At 32.3% G+C, this 21,944-nt stretch overlaps 1 protein-coding gene across 1 annotated transcript in view; it reads left to right on the top strand.

Moving 5' to 3' along the window:
• Positions 1-21,944, top strand: part of LOC127710636 (GTP-binding protein 128up-like) — a 31,627-nt gene that overhangs the window by 4,249 nt on the left and 5,434 nt on the right. Inside the window, exons 2-8 of the mRNA XM_052216576.1 lie at positions 803-968; positions 2,147-2,277; positions 3,747-3,816; positions 6,184-6,353; positions 11,224-11,409; positions 11,686-11,798; positions 15,933-16,055. Coding sequence (XP_052072536.1) covers positions 803-968; positions 2,147-2,277; positions 3,747-3,816; positions 6,184-6,353; positions 11,224-11,409; positions 11,686-11,798; positions 15,933-16,055 — 959 coding nt within the window. The remainder of the gene's footprint in view (positions 1-802; positions 969-2,146; positions 2,278-3,746; positions 3,817-6,183; positions 6,354-11,223; positions 11,410-11,685; positions 11,799-15,932; positions 16,056-21,944) is intronic.

Raw genomic sequence — 21,944 nt, 5'->3', positions numbered from 1 at the left:
TATCCTGGATTTCTACCAAACTTGGAAAGAAGCTTGTTTAAGATCATAAGATAGTATCCAGAAGTAAATTTTGTAAAAAAAAAATCCATTTTTTCCGTATTTTACTTATAAATGGACTTAGTTTTTCTGCCAGTTAACATTACATTCACTCTGTGGTTAAAGTTTTTAAAATTTTAACAACTTTCTTAAACTATCCTGGATTTGTACCAAACTTGGACAGAAGCTTGTTTATGATTAAAAGCTATAGTATCTAGAAGGAAATTTTGTTAAAATTTTGTTCCATTTTTTCCGTATTTTACTTATAAATGGACTTCCAGTTAACATTACACACAGTCTGCAGTTTAACATGTTTAAGTTTTTAAAACATTTATTAGATTCATAAACTATCCTGGATTTTTACCAAACTTGGACAGAAGCTACTTACAATCAAAAGATAGTATAGAGAGGAATATTTTTATTAATTTTTTTCCTCATTTTTGTTGAGCCTGCGATTAACAGCAAAAGTAGGCGAGACACTGGGTTCCGCGGAACCCTTACAAATTTTTTGATTATTTTCTGTACGTAATATATATATCAGTTAAGATGGTATCATGAAGTCCTCCTGCAGGTATTTTCTTTTTAGCTGTTATGAAAAACTCGGAAAGGGAATAGATTTGATGACGTAGACTTTTAAGTTTCCAAAGCCATAAGGTGCTTAATTCTGATCAATCCAAAAAATTTGGACTTTTCAAAATTTAGTCTCATTTTTGATGAATACTTTCGGAAAACATTGCAGGTAATATTTTTGGATTCTTTTTTGTAGATGGCAAGAACCCAGAAAAACAAAGCAACAATGGGACATCTTGGGTTACTGAAAGCTCGCCTCGCTAAATTAAGACGTGAACTTATTGAACCAAAAGGTGGAGGAGGTGGTACTGGAGATGGTTTTGACGTTGCCAAAACTGGTGATGCAAGAATTGGTTTCGTGGGTAAGAAATTACTTCACATTAGGCATAAGCATATAACATAGTCATGCTAATGTTTGAGCAGGTTGAATAATTTGTTATACATTGAAAATTAAATGTTAATCTGATTTTGAAGAAAAATTTAGTCCTTCACCATTGTTCATGTTGTTCACAAATAAGCATTTTGAAAACATTGCCACAGCTTTCAATCAGTTATGGGTAATTGATTTGAAGGTAGAGTTTTAAATGTACATGTGAGTAAAAACATGAAAAAAGTCATATTTTTCTTGTTTTCTTTCTCTTGACTACATTACTCTAAAAAAGTGAAAACAACACTTATATAATCTATAATTGTTTGTTGTTAATAATTGTCTTTACTATTCATGAAAGTATAATTCATGGACAATGAAAATCTCATTTATCTGTAGTCTAACTTATCTTCAAACTACTGTTCATTTACTAGCCTCCAGCATGTCAATGGGAGCAATTTGTGAAAGGCTTTGCAGAGTTACTTAACATCTTGTGCCGTATGCATAGATTCTTGAGATAAAAGGTTGAACATGAATTAAAAAAATATTAGCATTTTAACATGTTTAAGGCATGTTTTGACATCCCAAAATATGAGAATTTTAAGGATTGTAAAAAAATACTCTATAATATAATTATATATTAGGACAATAATTTTGGATTATTCGAACCTTGAAAAGAAAATTAAAATCTTTTAAATTTACATGTACAAGTAAATATTACTTTATATATCTTCAAGAAACATGACTTGTGTAAGTACTACCCCTTACTGAGTCAAATATCAGTTATATGTTTTTTCATCAATAGGCAAATAAAAAAATTTAATAAATTATCACAGCTATTCAATGAATGAGAATGATTGATAGATTGTTGTTTGCTTAATGTCTAGTGGCAAATATTTCATCTACGTTCAGGACAAGAACAAATTATCAATACCGATAGGTAGGTCCCGTAATAGGGGTCTACCAGGATGAAGGGCAGGAATATGGGCTGCCAATGGAAAAGGAGGTTATATATTGGATAGGGACAGAAATTTAGCTTTGCAATGCTACAGGCCATCTAAGGACCGTTACAGTTGTTGCAAGGGTTCAGAACTTGCTGAGACCATGGCACTCTCTGATTTATCTTCCCCATTGACTGAGTCATGTACATACTAGTTATTATTTGTATTGCAGGTTTTCCCTCAGTCGGGAAATCAACACTGTTAAGTAACTTGGCAGGAGTGTATTCTGAGGTAGCTGCTTATGAATTTACAACTTTGACAACAGTACCAGGTGTCATTAAATATAAAGGTGCTAAAGTCCAGGTAAGTTACATTGTATTATGTTTATCTTTTAATATAAATTTAAACTGTAATTATATAAGGTGAACCAACACCCGAAGTAAAAGAGAGGCGAAAGATACCAAAGGGACATTCAAACTCATAAGTCGAAAATAAACTGACAACGCCATGGCTAAAAAAGAAAAAGACAAACAGACAAACAATAGTACACAAAACACAACATAGAAAAATAAAGACTGAGCAAGTAATGATTGTGCGAAAGGGGAATAAACGAGTGGATTGTCTTTGAAGAAGTAAGAAATAATCGACTTACTGACAAAAACATTTTGTTTCACCTGAAGATACCAGGCTTTAGGATGAAACATGTTGACCAGTAAAACAATTACTTCATGGGAATTTAAGAGTTGTTTTACATGTTTTTAGTGTCTGTTAGATAATACAAATTTGAGTAAAATTAACACTCATTTCATTTTTATACTGGGATATCAAAATGTTATGCTTACGCCATTAAGAAGCTGATGTTTATTTGTTTTATCTGTTTGATGGAATTACCTGCTTTTCTATCTGATATATTGCCATCTGGCCTTTTTATTATACCTTCACTCATAGAGTTAGTGGTATGCTGCAATCACGTTGTTTGTCTGTTCATCCTTCCAATAATTTAGTATATATTACTCAGCTTCTTTATAAATATTTGGATTGATTTCATATTTTGCCGTGTTACAAACTTTCATATCTGCTTGATAATCCATTCTTTATTTGTAGTAGTTTGAACATTGTTGAATTTTTATTATATGCCCTGAGCATTGAATTTTTCGTCAATGTCTGATAATGAGTAGGGGAATTCTGTGCACTAAATTACATGACGATTTTTGTTTGAAGTTGCATAGTAATGACTTACAGATCACGTTAACAATTCATTCTAGTAGACCCACAATGTATTTTTGATGAAATTACAGCCCTTGGACTTTTATGGATCTCTATGTGTCCCTTAATTGAGTATTTGCTTCAGATTTTGGACAGACTTTCAATAACATGTCAATATCAATGGGGTACAGATCCCATTTATGCTTTTTCCTGAAATAAACGTCCTTGCTGACCTTATGAAGTTATGTAAAATCAATATTTATGTATAATCCTCACCCAGTTTTTCTTCATGACAATTCGCATGTTATTCACATATGGTTAACTATTATCAAACACTTTCATGGAATAGATTTGATCATTACAAAATTCTTGTGTAGAAATTGAAACAAGGAACACATGAACATGATAAAAGTGATATTTTACATTATTGTAGTAATTTAACAATTTTACCATGTTTCGGCCACTGGCATTCTTCTAACCTAAGCTGTAGACAATCCACTTTTCACAATCATTTAAATTTTGTACATTTAGATCCTTGGCAATGTTATGATGTCACAAAATTCACAGCACCGAGAGGGCCACATTTCAGCAATTATTTATTGTAAATTTTGATGTTTTTTTTCTAGCTCCTTGATTTACCTGGTATTATTGAGGGTGCAAAGGACGGTAAAGGGAGAGGAAAACAGGTCATTGCAGGTAAAATTACAAGCTCATTTCTTAAAATATATAAAGATAAGGAGAAGTGGTATGATAACCAATGAGACAAATATCAAATGGACAAAAGGACAAAGATGTTAACAATTATGGATCACCATATAGCCTCAGAGGCAGATTTAGAGGGTTTTTCAGGGGGGTCCCAGGCCCCCCCTTTTGTGGTAAAAATTTGGTTGATTATATAGGGAATCACTGAAGCATGACAGGAGCAGGCCACCTCTTAGGCAGTCAGTGGGCCCCACTTATGAAAATTTCTGGATCCGCCACTGAGCCTTCAAGAATGAGCAAAACACATCAGCTTTGAGATCCTGGATAAGAAAATGGGGATAAAAAACAAAATGCCTTATTTCAGCAGATAACATTAAATAAAAAACAATTAAGACAGACAGCAACCAAACACAACCACTGGGATTCTGGCTTTGAACAGGTACATAATATGGAAAGCTTAAAAAGTTTATGAGCGCTTAACCCTCCCCAATAAAAGGGACAGTGTTTTAATAGCACAACATAAGAGGTTCATAATAAGAAGTCTTGGTAAAAGAGATCTGGTAATATACATATTCTGACACTGTCTTTTACCGAATGAAGAATGTCACTTTATTGGAAATTTTACTTTACTGGGGATTCATTATTATTTGTTAATTTTTGCACATTTTAGGGATTGCTGCAGTAATTTTAATAATGAGATTTACATTTTAATTTTTATGACTTACATATATTTTATTTAACACTTTTGTTCAAGTTTACTTCCATACCTACTTCCACTATTTACATTCACCATGGTAACATTGCAACTGAATTTTATCACTTCCCCATTTTGCATGATTTTGTATATTGTTTTTATCCCAATGACAGTGCCAGAGGCACCGAAACATGTGGATCTCATTTAATTACTGCAGCAATCCCTAAAGTGTTATAACTGTCTTTAGGTTTATATACTTTAGGTCCTTTTTGGTTTGATCCGCACTTCAACATTTGTATTAGATTTTGGATATTCAATTTGGCCTCGAGCATTACTTATCGAAATGCACATTTGGTGCATTAAAATTTGTATCGTTAATGTTATTATCATCACATGTAATTAAAAAAGTTTCAACGAAAAAATAAGGTAGCTAGAAAAATATGTTTGATTCTTAATGTAGTTTCATGATAAAGTAGAACGGTGATGGATAGTATTTGTCTCGCCTTGACAGAGTCAAAAAGCGAGACATAGGTATGCTGTTTCCGGCGTCGGCGACAGCGTCAACAATGTATTAGTTTGTGATTAGGTCTAGTTCATGGTGATCCACTAGTGGTAGGTCAATGATATTTGGTATGCAGTTGTATTAGCATTGGCACATCTCATTACCATGGAGATTATTTGGCCCTGCCCCCTCAGTCAAGGTCTATTGACTTTGCAACTTTTCATAGTTTACATGTATTAGTTTGTGATTAGGTCAATTTATGGGGAACCACTAGTGGTAGGTCAATGATATTTGGTATGCAGTTGTATTAGCATTGGCACATCTCATTACCATGGAGATTATTTGGCCCCGCCCCCTCAGTCAAGGTCTATTGACTTTGAAACTTTTCATAGTTAACATGTATTAGTTTGTGATGAGGTCAATTTATGGGGAACCACTAGTGGTAGGTCAATGATATTTGGTATGCAGTTGTATAAGCATTGGCATATCTCATTTCCATGGAGATTATTTGGCTCCGCCCCCTTAGTCATGGTCTATAGACTTTGAAAATTTTGCTAAGTTAACATGTATTAGTTTGTGATTAGGTCAGTTCAAGGGGAACCATTAGTGGTAGGCCAATGTTAATTTGTGTTCAGTTGTATAAGCATTAGCACATCTCATTTCCATGGAGAATATTTGGCCCCGCCCCCTCAGTCATGGTCTATTGACTTTGAAACTTTTGCTTAGTTTACATGTATTAGTTTGTGATTAGATCAGTTTAAGATGAACTGCTAATGTTAAGTCAATGATATTTGGTATGCAAATGTATTAACATTTGCAAATATTGTTTCCATGGAGATTATATAGCCCCACCCCTGATCATGATTCATTGACTTTGAAACTTTTGCATAGTTTACAAGTTAATGTTTGTGTTTAGGTTTGTTTAAAGGGAACAACTTATAATAAGTCAGTGGTATTTGGTATGCAGTTGTATTAGCATTGGCACATCTCATTCCATGGAGATTGTTTAGCCATGTACCTTCAGTCATGGTTCATTGACTTTGAATATTTGCATAACTGACATGTTAAAGTATTGCTATTTTAATTTCAACATTTGCATTATCAAAATTACAAAAAGGCGAGACATATCTCTGTGATAACAGTTTATTTTCTTTTCTTATTACAGTGGCAAGGACGTGTGGTTTGATTTTTATTGTGCTGGACGTTTTGAAACCTTTACAGCATAAAAAACTGATAGAAAAAGAATTGGAAGGCTTTGGTATACGACTAAACAAACAACCACCTAATATAGGATATAGAAAGAAAGAAAAAGGAGGAATAAATTTGCAAACACTTGTAAGTAGCAGAAACTTAAAAAGTGTCTCTTGGTATTTGATTATCTCAGAAAAATTGTAGAAATGTTTCTGTTGGGAGTTTCTCAGAGTGTAATTCCTAAAAAAGTCATTTGTAGTTTTTGATTCTCTTAAATAATTAAATAAATATATTAAACAATAAAAGAAATTTTCTAATTCTGCCTAGGGACATTCTCAATTTGAAGTAATTCCAAAAAAGAAACCATTTTTGGTTTTGGATTGTCTCAGAATAATGGAAGAACTTTTCTAATGTTTTGCTTTCAAAGTTCTCACAATGGAAGTAAATCCGTTCAAAAGAAAACAAACTTATTATCCAAAAATTTATCAAAATTGATACCATTGGCAAAAAGTAAAAGTCAAAGGATTTTGGAAAATGTTGTAGTTTACTTTTACAGCATAATGAAAGGTATTGTATATGAAAAATAATAATTTGGTATGATTGCCAATGAGACTACCGGTACTCTCCACCAGAGACCATATGACATGGGGTTATCCACTGTCTGAATGCTGTATTTTTCTAAAATATAGTTTAAAAGGTTTGTAGAGAGTATTGGTTATAATTTTATTTAAAAAAATGGATGCTTTAGAATGTTTAAGAATTTAGGACAAATTTATTTTATAAATGTTTGTTGTGGATGTCATTTTTTTCTACAGAAAAAGGGTTCTGTAGCTAGAGAAGGCAAATTATTTTGCAGTCGTCTCCCTTATACTGTGTAATATAAAGTTATAAAAGTTATTTACATACAGTTTTTGTCTCACCTCAAAGAAGTCAAAGAAGGCATGCTCTTTCCAATCAACTTTGACTCATAAGTCCGAAGCTGATAAGTCAATGTCATGATATTTGGTATGCAGCTGTATTAGCATATGCTATCATTTCCACAGAGATTATTGGCCCTGCTCCTTCAGTCATTGTTCCTGAAATTTGAAGGTTGTGCATAGTTTGCATGTTCTAATGTTGCAATTTTAATTTCATTTTTAGCTCACCTGACCCGAAGGGTCAAGTGAGCTTTTCTCATCACTTGGCGTCCGTCGTCCGTCGTCGTTGTCTGTCGTCGTTAGCTTTTTACAAAAATCTTCTCCTCTGAAACCACTGAGCCAAATTTAACAAAACTTGGCCACAATCATCATTAGGGTATCTACTTTAAAAAATGTGTCCGATGACCCCGCCAACCAACCAAGATGGCCACCATGGCTAAAAATAGAACATAGGGGTAAAATGTAGATTTTGGCTTATATCTCTGAAACCAAAGCATTTAGAGTAAATCTGACAAGGGTAAAACTGATTATCAGGTCAAGATCTATCTGCCCTGAAATTTTCAGACAAATCTGACAACCTGTTGTTGGGTTGCTGCCCCTGAATTGGTAATTTTAAGGAAATTTTGCAGTTTTTGGTTATTATCTTGAATATTATTATAGATAGAGATAAACTGTAAACAGCAATAATGTTCAGCAAAGTTAGATCTACAAGTAAGTTGTCATGACCAAAATTGTCAGTCGACCCCTTTAGGAGTTATTGCCCTTAATAGTCAATTTTTAACAATTTTTCGTAAATTTTTGTAATCTTTTACAAAAATCTTCTTCTCTGAAACTACTGAGACAAAATTAACCATACTTGGCCATAATCATTATTAGGGTATCTAGTTTAAAAAATTTGTCCGATGACCCCGCCTTCCAACCATCATGGCCAACTTAGTTAAAAATAGAACATAGGGGTAAAATGCAGTTTTTATACGACCGCAAAAAAATTTTTGTGGTCGTATATTGGTATGACGTTGGCGTCGTCGTCGTCGTCGTCCGGCGTCGTCCGAAGACACATTGGTTTTCGCACTCTAACTTTAGTTTAAGTGAATGGATCTTTATGAAATTTTACCACAAGGTTCAATACCACAAAAGGAAGGTTGGGATTGATTTTGGGGGTTATGGTAATAACAGTAAAGGAATTAGGGGCCAAAAAGGGGCCAAAAATAAGCATTTTTGTAACTCTCAGACATAACTTGTGTGTTAGTGTATGGATCTCTCTGACATTGTACCACAAGGTTCCATATCACTAAAGGTATGCTGGGATTGATTTTGGGGGTAATTGCCTCCAAATTTTAGGAATTAGGGGCCAAAAAAGGGGCAAAAAACAAGCATTTTTCTAGTTTCATGACAATAACTTGTGTGTAAGTGTATGGATCTTTCTGAAATTGTACTACAAGGTTCCATATCACAAAGGGAAAGCTGGGTTTGAGTTTGGGGGTAATTGCCCTAAACATTTAGGAATTTGGGGCCAAAAAGGGGCCAAAAAACACATTTTTTTCTAGTTTCCAGACAATAACTTGTGTTCAAGTGTATGGATCTCTCTGAAATTGTACTGCAAGGTACCATACCACAAAGGGAAGGCTGGGATTGAGTTTGGGGGTGATGAATCATAATGGGGGTTCAAAAAAATTTGGGGGGGGATTTATTTTTTTTTCCTTTTTTGTTTCTTTTAAAATTTTCCATTTTAAGTTGGTTATTTCTGATTTATATTTAAAATCAAATAATAATGATATGGTAGGAGATACACACCAAACAGGATGTGTAAATTATTATATAATAAGTATTGTGCAATAGCAAGAAATTTTCAATTGCACAGTATTGCACAATAGCAAGAAATCTTCAATTGCACAGTATTGTGCAATAGCAAGAAATCTTCAATTGCACAGTATTGCGCAATAGCAAGAAATATCCAATAGCACAATATTGCGCAATAGCAAGAAATTGTCAATTGTACAGTATTGCGCAATAGCAAGAAATATTTAATAGCACAGGATTGTGCAAAAGAAGATACTTCCTATAAATTGCTTATTTCTTGACCAATTTCAATGGGGTTTTATTCTTGATTTCATGGGGTTCTTTAATATGCTGAATCTAACCGTGTATTTAGTTTTTGGATTTTGGGCCCTGTTTTTAAATTGGTCCACATTGAGGTCCAAAGGGTCCAAAATTAAACTTTGTTTGATTTCATCAAATATTGAATTATTGGGGTTCTTTGATATGCCGAATCTAACTGTGTATTTAGATTCTTAAATTTTGGTTCCGTTTTCAAATTGGTCTACATTAAGGTCCAAAGGGTCCAAAATTAAACTTAGTTTGATTTTAACAAAAATTGAATTTTTAGGGTTCTTTGATATGCTGAATCTAAACATGTATTTAGATTTTTGATTATGGGCCCAGTTTTCAAGTTGGTCCAAATCGGGGTCCAAATTAAACTTTGTTTGATTTCAACAAAAATTGAATATATGGGGTTCTTTGATATGCTGAATCTAACCATGTATTTAGATTTTTGATTTTTGGGCCCCGTTATCAACTTTGTCCACATTGAGGTCAAAAGGGTCCAAAATTAAACTTTGTTTGATTTCATCAAAAATTGAATTATTGGGGTACTTTGATATGCCGAATCTAACCGTGTATTTAGATTCTTAATTTTTGGTTCCGTTTTCAAATTGGTCTGCATTAAGGTCCAAAGGGTCCAAAATTAAACTTAGTTTGATTTTAACAAAAATTGAATTCTTAGGGTTCTTTGATATGCTGAATCTAAACATGTATTTAGATTTTTGATTATGGGCCCAGTTTTCAAGTTGGTCCAAATCGGGGTCCAAAATTAAACTTTGTTTGATTTCAACAAAAATTGAATATATGGGGTTCTTTGATATGCTGAATCTAACCATGTATTTAGATTTTTTATTTTTGGGCCCCGTTATCAACTTTGTCCACATTGAGGTCAAAAGGGTCCAAAATTAAACTTTGTTTGATTTCATCAAAAATTGAATTCTTGGGGTTCTTTGATATGCTGAATCTAACCATGTATTTAGATTTTGGATATTGGACCATAATAGGTGAATGTCCAATTTAAAATATTTAAGTTCTTAGACCACATTCAATCTGTGTTAGAAACCTATGGTGTGTCAAATATTTAATCACAATCCAAATCCAAAGCTGTATCAAGCTTGAATGTTGTGTCCATACTTCCCCCAACTGTTCAGGGTTCGACCTCTGCGGTCGTATCAAGCTGCGCCCTGCGGAGCATTTTATTGGTTTATATCTCTGAAACTAAAACATTTAGAGCAAATCTGACAGGTGGCAAAAATGTTCATCAGATTTAGATTTATCTGCCCTGAAATTTTCAGACAAATCTGACGACCCGTTGTTGGGTTGCTGCCCCTGAGTTAGTAATTTTACTAAAATTTTGCAGTTTTTTGTTATTATCTTAGATATCATTATAATATCTAATATCTAATACTGTTAATTATGATTTTAATCTTATTTTACATGATTTCCAAAGCATCAGTAAATACAGGTGAGCGACACAGGCTCTTGAGAGCCTCTAGTTATATACCTGTTTACAGGACGTATTATTGTATACTGTTGTCTGTCTGTCCGTCCGTCCGTCCATCCCTCGTCAACATGTCGGACTCAAAAATGCTTAAACCAATTTTTCATGAAACTTTGGTGAATTGTATATATATCTCTATTGACGTGAGCTCTCTTTTGATTTTTATAAATTTTATGTTTTACGTTTCCGAGTTATGGGAATTTATTCATAAAAAATGGGGGATTTTCCAGTTTTCTGACCATAAATCAAAAATGCTGATCAATCTTCATGAAACTTTGGTGAATTGTTTTTATATCATATCTGTCAACCTATGAAAATGAAAATGCAGGTCATAACGCATACAAACTTTTTTCAGCTGAATTTAAGTATTTTGGGCACATTTTTTTTATATTTCAAATCAAACAGTTTCCAAAACATGTTCACATGGTTAAGTATTAACTGAAAATAATTTAAAACTTTAATTTTATTTTTATTGTCAGTGAATTCTTGTTTTTAGGTTCCGCAATCTGAATTAGACATTGACACAGTGAGAACAATCCTAAATGAGTACAAAATAAATAATGCCGATATTGTGTTGAGAGACGATTGCACAGCAGATGATTTGGTGGATGTTGTGGAAGGAAATCGTGTTTTCATTCCATGTATTTATTTACTCAACAAGATTGACCAGATTTCCATAGAGGTAAGAGTCTTACATTTTATTACACCCCTGCTTTGAATGAGTGGTAAAGACAATTTTTTTAAACTCTAGGGGGATACAGAGCTTGGCATATTGTATAAGCACTTTGACATTTTTAAGACTGTTGAATTCCAAATGTTTTTTTTATGTAAGTTACTATGTCCTTGTTGAACATCCCACATCTCCCTTTATTTATTAATATTCACAAAACATTTCTTCTAGTGGCAAATTCTCTTTCTTGTCATACATATAATTCATTTCCTACTTGATATTTTTTAGGAATTGGATATCATTTATAAAGTTCCGCATTGTGTTCCCATATCAGCTCATCACAAATGGAATTTTGACGATTTACTAGAAAAAATGTGGGAATATTTACAACTTGTTAGAATGTAAGTATCTAAATATAATTAACAAAGAAGAAGTCCTGTTCAAATTTCTTTGCCTTTGAAACACTCATTTGATTATTTTCAAGCTTTATAGCAGTGATGATCATGATTATTTGAGTACCATCTAAAGATCATCTGTATTTTATGATGATCAGGTAATACATGTGATAGAAATGAAAATTTTACTTTAGATTTATCTCCCTTTGACTTCTAACAGCATATGCAAAATTGCATTTTGATTTAAGTCTGATTGTCAATTTTCAATTTTTGTCTTCAAAGTCCAATAATTATCTTCATTTGCAAATGCTAGAGGAGAATGTTATTCCTTCATGTATATCTACATAAGGTATACAAAGTTTCATTAAAATCCATTGAACAATCTAGGAATAGCTTACAGGAATACTACAACAAATTGCAATATTAAATTTAGTAAGTTCAATTATCTCCCTTTGTAACATTTAGGAACAGGATTATCTTCCTTCCTGCACTTCTGCAAGTGGTACACTACAACTTCATTAAGTTTTATCAATATCCAATCAGCCAGGTACAGGACAAAATCTTTTAAAGCTTAATGGAAATAATGAATGAGAGACTCCATTCTGTGTCATTCAGAAGACACACTGGTGTAAGATGGCTATGATGCTGCATGGTTTCCACAATCAAAAACACTTATTGGCCTTCTATATCTTGAGGTGTAATACCACCAAATCATAGTACGTCAGATCCAGTTTCATACGAAAAAGGGTCGAAAAAATATTCCCTTGAATTTGACAGGTGTATGAAATAATTTGAAATTAATCATACATTTCATTGCAGTAAAAAATTTCTGAGTCATTCTTGGGTGTTTCAAAGCACCATTCTTTTTTTATTTGTTGTTTTTTTTTAAATATTTTGGAAACTTGAGGTTACATGGTTACAAAAGGTTGTAAACAGGAAAAAAATGGGTGAAATTTGATTAGTTAACTTCCAGTGATGGTTAGTATCTTATGTGCAATGAAATGTTATGTGAAATTTTGTCTGTAGTACTGGACAGGATAAAACTTTACTCATGTCAAGTATTTATTTATTTGAAACAAAGATAAATTCTGTGCAATCTTTGAAAAGTGCCAATTTAACAAAGACTAATAGGGGAAAAACAATGGTGGTATTACTCCTATTTAGGGAAGCTGCACATGCACCCTTGACCTTGTATGTACTCTCATTTGTTAAAATTTCATGCTATTTCAGTGAAATATAGCAATAATGAAATATTCTGAGTGGATTGAGTCAAAAACACATTTTAAGAGAAATAGGGCTCTACCATGACTATTAGTAGGCTGAGCATGCCATACTCAGTGTTTTGGGAAGCTTTTTCTCCTTATTTCCTATATTTTGCTATCAAAGAAAACTTTTTCTTCAGTTATACTTTAAGAAATATTCAGTTAGAAGTAAATGAAATTATTTTTGATGCAGTAACAACAAATTATTCACTAAAGGGAAGCATTTTATGTCCCTCTCTGGAGCGTGGCGTAAACTTAAGTTTTACGTTAGGACTTATTGAAACCTCAATGGAGTCAGTAAACTTTAACATGGATAGTTTATTCAGCTTTAACACTTCAATTCCTCATTCATTATCACATTTCTTGCATAAATGTGTGAAAGTTACCCCAAAATGTTGATTTATTGGCCTTAAAAGTTAAAATTTTGAGAAAATGAGAGGTATAAATAGACCAAAAGGGACTTTAAAATTAAGCCAAAGAGGTCCATTAGTGGTATTTGACATCTTAGAGTCATCTTTTGTATCATCATCAACTATTTGTATGCAGATGAGATGAATATTTGATCATTTATTTGTTCACACTATATTCTATCATGATGCATCGTGATTTGGATTTTTCGAAGAAATTTTGCTCAAATCGCTGTAGAAGTCGTCTTACATTATACTAGATTTCTCTCAAACTGGAACTGATTATGACAAAACTTGACAGTTATGCTTGAAATAACCAGTATTAGAAAGAAAAATAATCACATTCAGTTTGTTCAACAAAAAAGTCTTCTTTTGATAGAAATGAAAATTTAATTTTAGATTTATCTCCCTTTGACTTCTAACAGCCTATGCAAAATTACATTTTAATTTAATATGTTTCAGTCTGATTGTCAGTTTTCAATTTTTGCCTTCTTTTAGCTACAAGACAAAATCTTTTAAAACTTAATGGAAATAATGAATGAGAGACTCCATTCTGTGTCACTCAGAAGGCACACTGGTGCAAGATGGCTATGATGTTGCAAGGTTTCCCAACCAAGGGGACTTATTGCCCTACTATAGTTTGACATGCATAATGTAAGGACATTTTGTATTGCATATCTTCATTTTACTTTGATGGGATAAAAAACATGGCCGTCATAGGCAACTCTTGATTCTGATTGGTCAGTTGTAAAAAATTGTCTCAGCTGAAAATTCAAGGACAAAACTTTTCAAACTTTATATGATGTTTTGAATGAAGTTTACTAGTTGTGTGTAGGTTTGATAGAAGACAACTACAGTGTCAGATAATCACCATTCAATACTTAATTTTATAGGATTTAAAATGATGCAAATGTGAGCTATTCATGCTATTGATGCATGATTTTTTATTATTAATTGTTTTGGCTTTTAACTAGCTGTCAGTAACTGCGAGTACTCTCAAATCGTACTTTCTTGTTTATTTGACCTGTTGATACTAATTGTATTGCTTTTTTGTTATTTAATGTTATTCAGGGTTATATCTGGTCTATATACCAGCTTTTATAAGTGTTTGGTATTACTATAAATTTTCACTTCGTACTATCATGACTATGAACATCAATATTATTTATTTTGTAAAAATATTTCCATTCTCTATTGGAATTGTGCACGTATACCTAACAACAAAATTATTATCATTTACCTGTGTTTAAAGTTATTGCAAATGGCTGATATTTTTGTTCGAGCATATTGTCTTTCTTTAATTGTTTAACTTTTCATACCGATATAACATGTTACTTTTATTATTCTTCCCTTAGTTTATTTTTGTATTTACATTGTATCATAGGTCAAATTTATTTGTTCAGTGTATGTTCAATGGTGTTAATATGTCCTTTGATTGAGTTAAGCTATTTCAGTTGATATTTTATAGTGTGTCTTTCTATGTTGTGATGTTACACTATTGTTTCAAAAAAAGGGTGAAGGTTTGGTACCATTAAAACGTTTAAACCCGCTGCATTTGTTTGCACCTGTCCTAAGTCAGGAATCTGATGTTCAGTAGTTGTCGTTTGTTGATGTGGTTCATAAGTGTTTCTCGTTTCTCGTTTTTTATATAGATTAGACCGTTGGTTTTCCCATTTGAATGGTTTTACACTAGTAATTTTTGGGGCCCTTTATAGCTTACGGTTTGGTTTGAGCCAAGGCTCAGTGTTGAAGACCGTACTGTGACCTATAATGGTTTACTTTTATAAATTTTGACTTGGATGGAGAGTTGTCTCATTGGCACTCATACCACATCTTCTTATATCTATTGTTGGAGCCTAAAGAAATTTGTTATCAGAATTATTTTTACTGATTTTGTTACAACATGTACCCATTCCTCTTACAAAAACATAAGGACCCTAAGTCAGGTTTATTATCTTTAAAAATCTGAAAGGTTGAGAGAAACTGTAATAACTGGAATAACTGTAAAACTGGAATAACTGATCAGCATGATCAGCAATGTGATATCTACAAATAAATTAACATTACCTTAATTTTCATTTTACTCTCCTTGTAGGAGCTATTACCCTTTAATGACAATGTTTACCCTTTATTGCATATTTGGATATTTGTTTGAAAACTGTAAAAGATAGAGTGAAAACAGCAAAAACAAACGGTTGAAAAGATCGTAAAATAAGCAAACATAAAGGATTGCACTCAAAGTGAGAGTAAATATCAAAAATGCATAATGTTGCCAGGTGTGCGAAACCATTTTGCCACTGTTACCAAATATGCAAAATTTGGCTATATAACTAAAGACAACCATTGATGAGGTTCCTGGCATGGGATAAGCATGCTATCTTTGTCATGGTTAAACAAGTTTTATGAGTACCAAACCCTCCCCCTTTTAATATTGATCTATTTTCATTTTTTATGACTTTTATTTTATTTAGATACACAAAACCTAAAGGTCAGTTACCCGATTACACAGCACCTGTTGTACTGAAAGGTGGAAGGAATTCAGTGGAAGATTTCTGCAACAAACTACACAGAAGCATTATGAAAGAATTTAAATGGTATGTTTAAATATGATTTGAAAATTCCAAACTCTCAAAAAATGGATACATGCCTTTCATAAAGAGTTGTTATTGATTACCTTTATCGTTCAAAATTACTGCTGTATTTTATGTATTTTACTGTGACTACTGGTAGGTTTTAATTGTTTCTCTATTGCAGTTCATTTAGAATTCTTACTTGTTTCCATTTGTCTCATCAAACCAAACCTTTCAACTGGTTAGAAATTTTAACCAACTGCTGTAGAAGCACTCAACTCCTCCTTAAGTCTTAAGGTAACTGTCATATTCTGGAGGAAAGGAGTGATGACTCGTATAGGCGAGATGCACAAAACATAACACTGTTCACAATGAAAGATTATATTAAGACATTTGTACTTATTCCATTAAAAAAATGATGACGATAAAATTAAATTTTCTTACTGTTGTGGCCTGTTACTATTTCTTACATGAAAAGATATTTCTGGTATCGCACTGTAGGGAGTGTGATAGGAAAAAGTGATACGAATAATGAATTAATTTGATTGGCTTATCCAGCTTCATAAGACTATATAACAACATTTCCATTGGCTATTCGTTAGGCTATTGATGACTTTCAGAGGTTAAGGCAATTGAAGGCAACAGACAAATGTGATTTCTTCAATGATATAAAAAAACACTCACACTTTTCACCAGAAAATCTTCTTTTTGTCAAGTTTTATTACATTCTGAAGCGAACAAAAAGTTTTAAAATGTCTGATGTTTAAGCCAGAACAGGACATATGATGTCATTTTTGTATGCGCAAAAGACTAGCACAACGATTCACAGAATTTTTTATTTAACACAATAAGAGCGTTGACCATAAGAGAAATAGGTTTAACAACTCATGAGAAATGGATACCGCTTAATATCAAATCTTGATTTTTTAATTTAGATAGTAATAATAATACTAATAATATATAATAGGCTCATTTATTATTATATTGAAATTAAATAACTCAAGTTGATGTCAAGCGATATCTAATTCTCACTCGTTATGAAACCTATAATTTCCACTTGATTTTATTCATTTGTTGAGTGTTATAAAAATCATATTACCATACAGCAGGATTTTTTTAATAGTTGGTATAAAATTTGGCGGTTTAGGTAGAAAATGTATACGAAAAATTATGGCAGATTTCAAAATTGTAAATAGTTATGGTGGATGTGGGACCAAATGTAAGTCAATATTTGTAAAATAGATTGTCAAGTCCTGTCAATCTATGATATAATTCTGTATGAATTAATAAGTTAATTAAAAATATTTGTTATGATTATAAACAATAAAAATAAGTATTAAATAAAAGAGTGTTACTTGATTAAGTAAATTTCATGAATTGTTAAACATCTAATTTATTTACTTAAAGTCACTTATAGAAAATCAGAATAATATCTGATTCACTGATTATCCTGTTATTGTGTATACAGTGATTTATAAGATTACCAAGGTATTTGTCACAGGTATACAAAAGGCTTACAATTGTTATGGTTAATTATTTATGAATCTTACAGGACATTTGATGTACTTATAAAATGGTGTTTTTTTTAAAGATTATTTTAATTGACAAACAAACTGTATTTTATATATGACACTAATTAATAATTTGACAAATAATATTTAACTTTATATAAGTCAAGTGAAAGAAACTCAGTTATTACTGAGAGGGGGATTGCTTGTTTAAGATGTTTCCTTTTGAGTTTATATTGTTTAAACTAACTTGTACCACATCATTTGGTCTCAGATAGAGAGTTGTGTCATTGGCAAATGTACCACATGTTCATATTATTTATGTACCATTGTTGACCTGCTGCCTTAAAAAATGTTCAGAGTGTAAACCAACTTATTTTTGCTGATACTTTATTTCCCATTTAGTCCTTTTTAACCTACAAGGCGACGATTTACTTTTTAACAATTTCACATTTTCCTGATTATTTATTTTTTGGGAATACTTATATTCATCATGTTCATGATTTATTATTGTATAATTTTCCCATTCGTGAAAATATAAAGGTGCTTGTAAAAATTAGTTAGTTTACTGTATATATATTGGCATACTTTAGTTTGGCAAATCTGGATTATGGTACTAGTCTAGATGGCAGGTGATGCATGCTGTAAGCGATGCACCAACTGTTCCCTCATTCCACACCTTTTGGAATTCATCCAGTTACCAACTTTAATGATATGGAAAGAACCTCAAACTTTACAATACTACGATGACTACACTAAAAAAACTACTTTTTTAAAACAACTAACACATGTGCATCTTTCTCAGAACTTTTCACGACTACACTTAAAAAACTACTAATACATGCACAACTTTCCAAGTGCTTTTTTGTTTATTGATGCAGCAGCTCAAAATGAATGTTATAAAGTCTAGATAGGCAAAAGAGGAGGTCGGTGCATACGTAAAACTGGTTTATTCCACCTCATTTTGTGCCTGTACCAAGTCACGCTATGTGTGGTTTGTTGTTGTTTGTCTTTGTTGGTTTGTCTGTTTTTTGGAGAAGTCGGGTGTTGGGGGGTTGATGTACGGCAAAATATTTTTTAGCACTCTTGTTCCTTTTTTATGAATCAACAATTATCCAAACAAATCATCATGTTTGGAAATGTTTTCATGGATAGGATTTTAACCAAGATTGACATGCTTGGATGTTTTCAAAAATATTAACATGATTATAAGCTGTTTGTGAAGGGACACTTTTAAGCATCCTACCCAAGCTAGATATGTTTGGGCATACAGTGACAATAAATAGACCCTCTTTATGGATTGGACAAGTTTGAGGGGATGGACATGTCTCTGAATGTTACAGATTTCACCCAATATTAGCCAGTTTAAGCATTTACACCTTTTCAACTGTCTTCTTAAAGTTAAACATTTCCCTTTCTGGAGCAAGAAATCTCCCCTGCCATCTCTTAAAGTTATGAGACAGTTGGTTCAATATTTCTAAAGTTGTAAAAACTTTTAGAGTTATTAAATGTTTGTAAAGAACTGAATTTGCAGAGAATTTAACATGTGAAACTAGGGACTTTTTATTTGCTGAAGCTGCATCACATTGGGGCTTGCAGGTTTCCCAATTATCCAGAAATTTTTAACCACATCTGTGAAAATGTCATAGCTTTGAAACAAGCCATCATGCATATCCAAGTTTATGATATGGACAGAAGGTTTGAAGACAAGGCTACTATTGTCACCTACCTGAAATGAAGTCAAGTACATCTTGACCCAGTTGTATATTTTAAGCTGTGATTGTCAAAACTCATATTTGATATTCATTAATAGCTACATATCGTAAAAGAACTTCTTGAGATAACTGATATTTGATACCGAACTAAGAAACCGATGTTTGTTAATAATTGATACAAATACTATCAAGGAAAGGCTTGTGTTGTCTATAGTTATAATTGTATGACAACTCTCTGGGCATAGGAAGAGTGAGTGATCTTGAGTAGAAGCCAGCCTTTGTGAGTTAAGTTCGGAGAGTTCTTCTAATTCTCAGTTGGTTAGAGGGCTTGTAAACTTCAAACACAAAATGGGGCCTTGGCGGCCAAGTAGTCTTAAAAGTAGTTCAACAACTGTACCACTACCCTGTCAACTCTGAGGTTGTGAGTTCTTACCCAGCATGTTGCAGGTGCTTTCAACTCAAATCTTTATTGACTAGGATAGCCAGTTTTCTTGCTGAAGGTAATAGGTTTTCTCCAGGCACTCCCACTTCCTCCACCATAGAAATTGGTCGTCATGAAGTAGTTAATAGTGCTGAAAGTTGTGTTAAATTCCAAAAAAGTAAATCAGATCAAGCACAAAGTTTCTTGATTTTGATTATCTTAGGTGACAATGTTGTAATTTTCTATTGCGATTCATTCTCACCTGTATTATACATAAAGGACAATAAGCTTCCTATCTACCAACTGAGATAAAGGATTACTTCACTCTCACTGATTATTGAGGGCACTTTATGTCTACCATTTTTACTTGACTATAAGTCGGATCCCCTTTTCAGCCTTAAAATCTAAGGATTCAGTCTTGACCCTCATATAAGTCGGTCAAAATTTGGGCAATTTTTTTTGCAGTAGTCGGTAACATCAATGAAAAGTGCAGGAATCATATTAATTTATAACTCCCAAACTTCCGACTTATATGCGAGTACCTATGGTACTTGAACAGGGGATGGACCACTACACTTTGCCAACCTATGTCATTACTACACCCAACCTTGGCATTTTCCTGCCGAAGGTTTTATGAAAATAATACCGGTACACAAATACAGATGCAATTTATGTGCATATAAAACCCATTTTTGAAATAACATTGCCTAGATTTATAACTGAACATGAACAGTGACCTGAAATAAATTTAATTGAACTGTAAAACAGTTTTGAACATGTTGAACAACACAATTGATCAAAACCAAAGAAAAACAAATTTAAGATAAATGGACAAAAAGTAACCAATATCCAACCCAAGCCAAGCAAATATGACACCTTTAATGTGATATTCAACCTCATTGGGCAATATCTTTAACAGACGACTATGCTTTGATAATCATTATTTTATAAATGATTTGTTTATATTGTAAAACCATTCAGACTTTATGAAAATTAAAATTCATTCATATTCACTTCATACAAAAAGACTATTATATGTGTATATATTTTGAGATATTGCAAAATTTGCACTACCTTATTCATGAAAATAAGTACACAAGAAAAAAGTACAATTGCTGTTTTTTTCTCTGGTTACTTATTTGGTTATTTAGTAAGTCTATTAACTAAACAATTTGTTGAAGATATCAATAACCATATTTCCAAAACGTAATAGATTTCTTTATAAGTATTAGTATTTAGTTTCTGAAAAGCTCCTTTGTTAATTTCAAAGGCGTTGTCAGTTTCTGATGTCAATATACAGTCAGGATATACAAATGAATACTTTATTTGACATATTCAAATCAGGTTTTTATGCCCATACCTAAGATAGTAGTAGAGGCATAATGTTTTCTGGTCTGTGCGTCTGTTCGTTTGTTCGTCCGTCTGTCCTGCTTCAGGTTAAAGTTTTTGGTCAAGGTAGTTTTTGATGAAGTTGAAGTCCAATCAACTTGAATCTTAGTACACATGTTCCCTATGATATGATCTTTCTAATTTTAATGCCAAATTAGAGTTTTGACCCCAACTTCAGGGTCCACTGAACATAGAAAATAATAGTGCGAGTGGGGCATCCGTGTACTATGGACATATTCTTTTTAGTTCAGAATTTATTTTTTTTGGAAATAAAACTAATCAACCTACACAACACAAAGTTTTTTTATTTTTAGTCTGGACCAGATATTGATAGGGTTGTTTTTCCTCAGATTCAACCTGATTTTTTTTTTGTCTTCATTTTCTTTCTTACATGATCATCTAAAATAAAACATGTAAAAAGGGCGAATGAAGCTTCAAGAAACACATTTATAGAGTTAATGGGTTCAATATAAGTGAATTTGGGATTAAAATGAAATTGAATAATGCATATCTATAACTGTACATGAAGGTATTAAATCATTTTTAACACATATATATAAAAAAAAATTCAATGCAGTGAATACATTGCTTTTTCTAATTTTATCAATACCTGTACAATTCTGAAAACAAATTTAAATTTATTGACTTTGGAAAAAAAATATATATTAAAAAATGATGATATTAATTTTCAAAGTTAATGGTAATATCAGTTTTTTTTTTAAAGTTAATTTAAACACACATTGAATGAATCAAAGACTGAGGTTATTGTTTTATTTCACACAATTAAAAAACATTTTTGAATAACTAACTATATTTGAATAGATTTTAATAATTTAAAAGTAAAGCAATTGCATGTCATTCAATATAGAAATATACATCA

This window comes from Mytilus californianus, unplaced genomic scaffold (genome assembly GCF_021869535.1).
Source record: "Mytilus californianus isolate M0D057914Y unplaced genomic scaffold, xbMytCali1.0.p SCAF_8, whole genome shotgun sequence".
In the NCBI taxonomy this organism is placed as follows: Eukaryota; Metazoa; Mollusca; class Bivalvia; order Mytilida; family Mytilidae; genus Mytilus; species Mytilus californianus.
Note: the sequence above shows the minus strand (reverse complement) of the source record. Positions and strands in the feature narration are given on the sequence as shown.